Source organism: Adiantum capillus-veneris, chromosome 2 (genome assembly GCF_014529385.1).
Source record: "Adiantum capillus-veneris isolate H3 chromosome 2, ASM1452938v2, whole genome shotgun sequence".
NCBI lineage: Eukaryota > Viridiplantae > Streptophyta > Polypodiopsida > Polypodiales > Pteridaceae > Adiantum > Adiantum capillus-veneris.
In genome coordinates this window covers 89,817,205-89,826,892 of record NC_140932.1, presented here as the reverse complement: position 1 = coordinate 89,826,892, position 9,688 = coordinate 89,817,205, and the positions used below count along the sequence as shown (strand labels likewise).

General features: G+C 47.4%; 1 protein-coding gene across 2 annotated transcripts in view; it reads right to left on the bottom strand.

Annotated features, from left to right (window-relative positions):
- Positions 1-842: 842 nt before the first annotated feature.
- Positions 843-9,688, bottom strand: part of LOC147463160 (uncharacterized) — a 127,105-nt gene continuing 118,259 nt past the window's right edge. For both annotated transcript variants that reach the window (XM_086487524.1, XM_086487532.1), the window contains exons 11-12: positions 1,393-1,719; positions 843-1,310 (exon numbers count right to left, since the gene is read on the bottom strand). In XM_086487524.1, the coding sequence (XP_086343650.1) occupies positions 1,218-1,310; positions 1,393-1,719 (420 nt within the window). In that variant the 3' untranslated portion in view covers positions 843-1,217. The remainder of the gene's footprint in view (positions 1,311-1,392; positions 1,720-9,688) is intronic.

Genomic DNA, 9,688 nt, shown 5'->3' with positions numbered 1-9,688 from the left:
ACAAATTATGTACAATAAAGTTTCAAAATGTGTGATTTTATTAAATTTATGCAAGATTGGATCCCAAAAAATATGTACTTTCTTGGCTTTAACCTAAAGAATAGCTTTGAATCATAGGTTGTCTAAAATCACATTAGTTCTTTGATGAGGTTTGATGGACCACAATGTACCTTTCGATCAACATGCTTTCATTATTATTTACAATAGGCATGAAAATTAGGCCTAAAAGGATAACTTCTACATTCTTACATATCATTATCTAGGCAAACATTTCTTTTTTAAAGGCCTACCATGAAAGTTATTAAAGAAATAAATAAAAAGGAACTTGGAAGTTTGGTGAAACTATCAGCTTATATTTTTTCATAGAGTATTCATTTTGACTATAAAAAGAAATTCTTGTCATAACCTACCTACCTAATGAAAAAAACCTTTACATCTATATTTTTGGTGGGCAAACAGGGAATCTCCAAATACAGAACTAGCGTTAAGCACCTGTAGCAAGAAGGCCTCCCCTGGACATGGCTTCGCAAGTGCTGATAGGACTGGGGTGTGCTTGATGTTATGACTGCAGCAAAATATTTTTTCTTATCCATTTTCAATGGATATGGCTCATTGGGTGTCTGTGCATGCTTATGTACTCGCCTCCTTGGGGCTCACCCACTAGTGGAAGCTCACACAAAATCCAACTCTACCCTCTGCAAACTGCAGTTCATAAGGCTAGTAACCTTATGGTCACTGCAGAAATTCGCTGAAGGTCTGATGGGACACTCGAGCATTTCAAATAACACGAGACTTCTCAAATGAACTCCTATTTGTTAACAATTAGCATCATTTCTCACTAATAGAGGCAATGTAAAAACTTTCCACATATAAAAACAACCAAATTTTAGGCTCTAATGAATTGGATAAATTTTCCCCACCTGTAAAAAGACCATAACAAACTACATCATTGACCTCCCCCAAGACATGCACAATGTGCACATGTCGTTCTTCTAAGATGTACTATATAAGCACGGCAATGCATTGGGCAAACCGACTAGTTAGAATTTCTATGTAATGAGGAGTGGTACGACCTTGTCTCTGATGTGGAGGCATGGACATCCCAGACAAAAGAATAAACAATGCTGTTTATATTTTCAATTTGCTTACACTTTTACAGCACATAGACATATATCCGGCTTTAGTCATTGGGACCTTGCACAATCCGCTTTGAACTATCAAGGCAACAAATGCTCCAAGACAGTTTCAACACTTCCATCATACTGAGCAAGAAGTTGTATTGCATCTCCTCGCGAGACTGCCATCCATTCCTACAGTACAGGAATATGGTCATTAGCATATTGCATTTGTTGAATTCACTGGACAAAACCTTTTTAACCTTTCAAAACGTACCATGACTGTCAAAATCGCATTGTCACCAAACAAAGCTCCTTCTCTAGATGACTCTGCTTGCTGACGCATGTTACCATCAGATGACAGAGTGCTTATATTGCTTGGTCCAAGTTTTGAACTTAGGGTACTCGTTTCTGGTAAATTTGAGTGGCACAAAGACCCCACACTCACTGAATCTGTATCCTTCAACATATGTATGTTCAGCATTTCAGCAAAAGGATCAGCACACATTTGCACCTTAAACCATTCAGTGTGCATGTGAAGGGTGACTTTCATTATTTTCATCAAAGCTGGCTCCGAGATCCCAAGACTTGCACTCAATGCAACCTGCACAAAAGGAAAGATGCTCGTCTTTGTGAAAATCTCTCTCTCTCTCTCTCTCTCTCTCTCTCTCTCTCTCTCTCTCTCTCTCTCTCTCTCTCTCTCTCCCCCCCCCCCCCGCTGCCCTGCTCCCCCGCTGCCCTGCTCCATCGCTGCCCCCCTCGCCCTGCTCGCGCGCCGCTGTGCCGCCTGCATCCCCGCGAGCTGCTGAGCCCCTGCGCTGCCGCCTCCCCTCGCGCTGCCTCTGCAAGCCCGCCCCCCCCCCCCCCCCCCCCCCCCCCCCCCCCCAATTTTTAACGCGTAGGATGTCCCCCCCCCCTTCTTCTACGCGTAGGAAGTAATTGTTTTATATATTTTTTTCCGGACATGGTTTCAGATTCGCTATGTTGTATATATCGCTCGGTCCCATAGGTCAATTTGGCCTTTCGAAGACGTTAATATACCATTTTATTTATTTCTTTTCTTTTTGATACTCTCCCCCCCCCCCCCTCTTTCTTCCCCCTCTCTCTCTCTCTCTCTCCCGTCTGCACTCTTTCGCTCCCCCTCCCCTGCCATACCGCCCCGCGCTCTCCCACTCGCCCAGCTACCGCGCCCGCCGATAGTGTGGGTACACACGCACGTTTAGTGCCTCCTTGGCGTACGGTGATCAAGCATGAGGAAGCTGAACGATAAAGCCGACCCCCTAGAGAATGCCATTCAAAAGTGCAAAGAGGAAATGACAGAGATCATTACCAAGATGAACCGCAATTTTTTGGGCACAATAAACATGCTCGAAGGACGCATGTTGATCCAAGAGAGCAAGATAAGTACGCTGAAACACCGTGTGAAGACTCGAGAGGAAGAGATTGCGTCGCTCAAGAAAGATCTCGCCGAAGCACGATCAAGAAACACACTGGAAGAGGGCGAACTGCAACCCTGAGTAATCGAAGAAATCAACACAATCAAGGAGCAAGTACGGGTCATCAAAGAGGGAGGAGCAACACAAAGAAATGACGACTTCTTGGGTGGATGTTCTTACCAAAACTCAACAGAAGGCGGATGAAGCCGAGAAATGGATCAAGGTGGCCAAGAAAGGAAAAGGCAAGGAGATAACGAACACGTCCACACTCACTATCATTAATCAGACACTAGAGGAGGAGCAAAGGAGACGGGTGCGCGCTTTGCATGTGAGAATTTGCGGTCTTAAAGACAAAGGCAATGTGGACGAAGAAGTAATAGAACTCACAGCCTTGATGGGGGTTCATGAGCCGACGCACACAAGGGCATGGAGAGTGGGCAATATAAAGAAAAATGGAAGCAATGGAGAAACCTCAAAAGAAAGAGCACTCATCCTCCGCTTTCCCTCCATGGAAGCGAAGAAGTCCTTGAAGAAAAGACCAACTCTTAAAGAGACTGGCATCTTTCTCGGGGATGATCTCACCCTCTCGCAAATCGCTCATATGCAGGAAGTAATGCTGGAGATTAGAGCGGCAAGGGGAAAAGGCAAGATTGCCTTATACCAAGACGGAAAAGTGGTAATACTAGAGCGACGCTCCACATGACGGTGCGAGACTTATGGGACCGCACTCAAAGTGGCTGCCTGGAACTGTAATGGATCTATGCGTCTTGATGTGGGTGCTTTTGAGGATAGCTTTACTGGAAGAGACATCATCTTTTACTCTGAGACACACCATGCCCCTAGGCAATCCATGCCTCACATCAGTGGATACTGGTAGGAGACAGCTTACAGACAGGAGACACGCTCAGAACACAGAGGGCGGGGCTCGGGGGGAGTGGCAGTGTTATTAAGAGAGGATCTGCAGCCACTGATACATATAGCCCGCAAGGATCAGCAGGCTAGGTACATGTGGGTGAGATTGAAAGCAGAGACGGACAGATATCTCTACCTAGCTATTTGCTACTTTCCCTCGAGTACATCAGTTTATGCATCACCCAGAGGACAGTCCCCTTTCTCTATTCTGGATGATGACATATGGGAGTTCTCTAGGGATGGTGACATTATCATCCTAGGGGACTTCAATGCTAGGACTGCCCATCACCAAGCAGTGTTTTATGATACTTCAAAAGAGATGCTAAGAGAGCTAGATGTTGTGGAGACGGGCCTGTCCACGCTATCACACAATGTGGAATATACCGAGTATAGGCGACACCTGATAGACATGGGCATTGCACATAGTTTGGCCATCTTGAACGGCCTACAGAGATTTCCTACTCCGGGAGGTTTTACATGTTTCCCTCACAGGCATGGAGCTAGCACAGTGGACTATGTCATGGCACAACTGAATCTCATCTCTAGTATCCAGGATCTCAGAGTTGGGCCCACACCGGTCGGGGTAGCAATAGATCATGCTCTGGTGTCGATGACCATCTCTTTCCAGTTCAGTGTAGCACACAAGCCACGGGTAGCAGCCCCTACTAGCTACACATTCACACAGGAGACGGATTCTATATACATGGACGGGATCTACAGACGCCTATGCACTGAGGGCCCGGGGCGACCTCTGGAGGAGCTAACTACTATACTGACATAGACATTACATGAGGCAGCAGCAAAAGCATACCCACACACCCAGCCTGAGCAGAGCCACCGATCAGGGAGCATGCCTGGTATGATGAGGAGTGCCGCCAGACTAGAGCCAGACTTCAGAGGGAGGTGCTTTTGGGGGACGTCACTCACAGACAGTCACAGATTGACTTCCGACGCCTAGTACGGCGGAAGAAGAGGGCTTTTTTGGCTCGACTCGAACAGGATCTATATCAGCTATTCTTGAGTCAGGACTCGCGTGAGGCGTGGCGGCTCTTTCACGAGCAGTCCCCCCCCCTGCCCGCTATTTCCTCCACAGAGACTTGGGGTCAGTACGCATCATCTTTGTACACAGTACCTAGACAACCGCCCCCCCCCCCCCGACCCATGCCCACACACATGTGCTTTTTTCACCGCTGAGATGGTAAAGAAAGCTATTGACAGGATGAGGACTGGGAGAGCATATGATCATGATGGCTTAGTCGCTGAGCATTTCATCCATGCCAAAGATCTACTGGCAGAGCTTCTAGCAGTTATGTTTAACCGTGCCATGTGTGAGGGCCTACCGGACACTTGGAGCCTATCTACGATAGTACCTATCTTCAAGTCAGGAGACCCCATGGAGCCTGGGAATTATCGCACTATTATGATTGGGCACACACTGGCATGATTGTATGCATCCATTCTTGAGCAACACCTGAGTAGATGGGCAGAGAGGGAAGGAATGCGTGCAACTGGGCAGGCAGGGTTCAGGAGAGGCTTCTCTACTCTTGACCACATCTTGACACTCAGGGCCATCATCGAGGAAGGCAGATCCCATGGGAGACGGATCTATTGTAGCTTTGTGGACTTCCGCAAAGCTTTTGACACAGTACCCAGAGCTAGATTGATGCGCAGATTACAAGAAATGGGAGTACCCACAGAGCTCATTTGGGGGATCATGGCATTATACAGATCAGTAGTAGGGCAGGTACGCACCCCGGAGGGACTCTCAATATTGGTTCACTCCACTATTAGCGTGAAGCAGGGCTGCCCGCTCTCTCCTACTCTTTTCGGTATGTATGTGGAGAGGTTTCTAACTACATTGACAGCAATGGGGATAAAGGTGCACAGCTGGCAGGGACATGGATTCCACTTTTGTTATATGCGGATGATATTGTGTTGATCTCCGAATCCCCAGAGGGGATGCAACGCCAATTGGATGCTTTGCATACGTTTGCCCACGAAAGTGGTTTGTCTGTCAACCTTGGTAAAACCAAGGTTATGGTGTTTAATACCACCCCACAGTGGATCAGGAGATCAGCACCTACATTCACATACGGCCAAGAGAAATTGGAGTACACAGACGCTTACACTTACCTTGGAGTGGTTTTTAGCGGACCCACATTCTCACTCAGAAGAGCAGTAGAGACAAGACTGACTAGAGCCCACGCAGCATTGGGTAGATTGGAGAGGATGTGTTCAGTTTCAGGAACCCCGGACCACTGGCTCTTTGACACCTTGGTGGCCTCAGCATTGCTCTATGGGGCTGAGATATGGGGACCTTCATTGGATCACCACGGGAGGCCGGGTCGCACAGACGGATGGGGGAACATGGAGAAACCTCTCATCTCTATGATCTCGCGGCTCATTAGAGCCAAGGCATTAGTACCACGGGCCATTATCCGAGCAGAGCTAGCGGCCCCCCACTAGTGGAGGAGGCGCTCACCAGATCAGTCTCCTTCATAAACCGCACATGGGAACTTCCCAGAGATAGATATGCTCGCATAGCACTTGAGTCCTCTTGACAATTAGCCATACAAGGAGATACAACATGCTGGTATGGGGAGATGACATCATGGTTTCAGGCGCATGGGTTCAGCATAGACAGGCTGCCACCATTCCAGTACTCATTGGATGCACCATCTCTCATTCTTACACAGTCAAAGATCACCAAGCTCGTCCGCCAAGACCTGACCCAGCTAGACACCAGGAGGACATGGATACAACCAGCACAAGAACTGGGCACGAAGATGGCTTTCTACAGAGACCACCTTCTCCAGCTTACGGAAGATGGTTTTGTGACGAGACCCAGATACATGGATACCCACTTGTCTCATGGGATACGATGTGCTATTGGCTAGGTACGCACATCGTCTCACCAGCTGCGGATTGAAACTGGGAGATACAACGGAGTACCAGCAGAGGCCAGGACATGCCCTTGTGTGACATGGAACCTGAGACAGAGCTGCATTATACATGCCGCTGCCCCGTCTACTACGAGATACGAGGCCGCTTCCATTGCTTGTTCAGAGAGGGTTTTGGACCACTCTCAAGAGTAATGGGATACGAAGATCAAAGATGCCTGGGTTTGTTCTTGCTCGAGTTGTGCAGACACAGAGAGAGCCTGATGAATGGCGAGGCTAACCAGTCTCAAAGACGGATTACAGACTTTTTCAGAGCAAACATAGGACAGCCGCAAGCGCCACTCCCACAGCACAACTCCCCCTCGTCTCACGCCAGAGGCACACTGATCGACCGAGCGATTGAACTGGGAAAATCCAGGAGCCCACGACTGCGAAGGACTACACAGCATCGACGGAGGCTATGTCAAAAGATTCAGAGCACGTTGGCCAGGCATGCACAACGCCCGGTCAAACTACTAACAATGGAGGAAATTGATGAGATTCGCCAACGACTGATGCTAGATCTTTTGTGATTCAGCTATCCCAACCAACCGCCCATTTTTGCTTAGTTTTCGGCTTAGCTCACATCGACCAATCTAGAATCCCATAATATATATCTTTGTTTTGTATTGTTGTTAGGTTATTTTGTTACTCTGACTTTGTATCACCTTGTAACTTTCTGGTCTCATAGGTCACTATGGCCTTTTGAAGACGTTAATATAACATTTCATTTCATCATCTCTCTCTCTCTCTCTCTCTCTCTCTCTCTCTCTCTCTCTCTCTCTCTCTCTCTCTCTCTCTCTCTAATCTGCCTACCTCTACTAGCTTTGTACCACCTATAAATCACTCATTGTATCAGCCCACCCATTGTACCATTGTATCAGCTCTCAATTCCCCCTTCCGGCCCCCCTCCTCCTCCCCCCCCCCCCCCCCCCTTTTTAGTTGTACTCAGACATTGTACTAGATTCACCACTAGTAACTTTTTTGGTCTCATAGGCCTTTTGTAAACGTTAATATATCATTTCATTTCTCATAATTGGGGTCAGTATGCAACATCCTTGTATATGGCCCTGGACAAACATCCCTTCCAAATCCTCCTCGGCCATGCCCATCTACGAGTACCTTCTTTACCACTGAGATGGTAAAGACTGCCATTGACAGGATGAGGACCAGGAGGGAATATGGTCACCGTGGTCTAGTAGGCTAGTAGCAGAGCACTTTATAATATGTTGGTAGAGGTTCTTGCAGTTCTGGTCAATTGTGTCATGTCTGGTGAGACTTGGAGATTGTCTATTATAGTGCCTATCTTCAAGGCAAGTGTTCCTACAGAGCCTGGAAACTACCGTACTATTATGATTGGAGACACATTGGCACGGTTGTATGCATCTATCCTTGAGCAGAAATTCAACAGATGGGCAGAGAGTGAGGGCATACGGACAGCGGGGCAGGCCGGCTTCAAGAGAGGCTTCTCCACTCTTGACCATAACCTGACACTCAGAGCCATCATTGAGGGTAGGGCACATGGGAGACGGATTTATTGTAGCTTTGCGAATTCCGCAAAGCATTTGACATGGTGCCTAGAGCCAGATTGATGCCCAAACTACAGGAGATGGGAGTGCCCATTGAGTTGATTTGGGGGACCTCGGTTCTTTGATACCTTGGTAGCTTCAGATATGCTCTATGGGCTTCAGGTTTGGGGACCCTCTGTGGGTCAAGATGGGTTGAGAGGTACAGAGAGGCCCTTGGTATCTATGATCTCTTGATTGATGAGAGCCAAGGCCTCCATGCCACATGTGATTAGTAGAACGGAGTAAGCAGCCCTCCCTATGGAGATAGAGGCGCTTACCAGATCAGTCTCCTCTATACACACCATATCGTATACTACCAGAGATAGATATGCAAGATTGGCCCTTGAGTCCTCGAGACAGTCTGCTTTACAAGGGGCACATCATGCTGGTATGCACAGATGTCATCATGGTTCCAGATACATGGCTTCAACACGGACAACTTGCCTCCCTTCCAGTACTCCCTTGATGCACCATCGTTGTCTCTTACACGGGTGGAGATTACTAGACTCGTTCGCCAAGACCTGACTCAGTTAGATACTCGGACAGGGATAGAGCTGACACAGGAGTTGGGCACGAAGGTGGCTTTCTATAGAGAAAGCATCTACTCCAACCCACAGAGGATGGGTTTGTGATTCAACCCAGCTATATGGATACACATCTATCTCATGGGTTGTGGCATGCCAATGGTCAACTAGTACAGACATCTTCACACCCGATTGAGATTGAGACTGGTAGATTCAAAGGGATACCAGCAGCTAGCAGGATATGCTGCCTATGCCATACAGAGCCAAAGACAAAGATGCAATATCTATGTCAGTGCACAGTGTATTACAAGATACAGGGTCGCTTCCACTCTCTATTCAGAGAGGGCTTCGGACCCTTCTCCATAGTCATGAGCTATTAGGACCAGAGATGTATTGGATTGTATCTACTTCAGTTACACAAACACAGAGATTGTTTACTGAGACGATCCCAGAGACTGATTACTGATTTCTTCACACCAGACACTCGACACAGAGGATCATCTACCACTGCAAAGCGCAGTTCATACTCACACCGGCAGTACTCTGATTTACCGAGCATTGGAGCTAGGGACATCGAGACGCTCACGACTGAGGGGAGGCTCCATATCATCCACGGAGACTACAACAGGGGATTCGAGCCATACTATCTCGACATCCAGAGTACAGATGAGGATGGATTCATCACCCATTATATCACCATCTTTTATTAAGCACCCATTGTATCAATGGTCACACATACGCCACACAGTTCTAGCTAGTAGCACTTCTAGAATCATTTTCGTATCTCTTCCTTTTTGTACATCGACATGGTATCAGATTCACCAGTTTGTAACGGGTTGGTCTCATAGGTCATTTTGGCCTTTTAAAGACGTTAAGATATCATTTCATCTCTCTCTCTCTCTCTCTCTCTCTCTCTCTCTCTCTCTCTCTCTCTCTCTCTCTCTCTCTCTCTCTCTCTCTCTCTCTCTCTCTCTCTCTCTCTCATTGAGGAGGGCAGAGCACATGGGAGACGGATCTACTGTAGCTTTATCGATTTTCGCAAAACATTTGACATGGTACCAAGAGCTCGATTGATGCGTAGACTACAAGAGATGGGGGTGCCCATAGAGGTGATTTGGGGGATTATGGCTTTGTACAGATCAGTGATGGGACATGTACGCACTCCGGAAGGGGTATCTGATTTAATTCACTCTA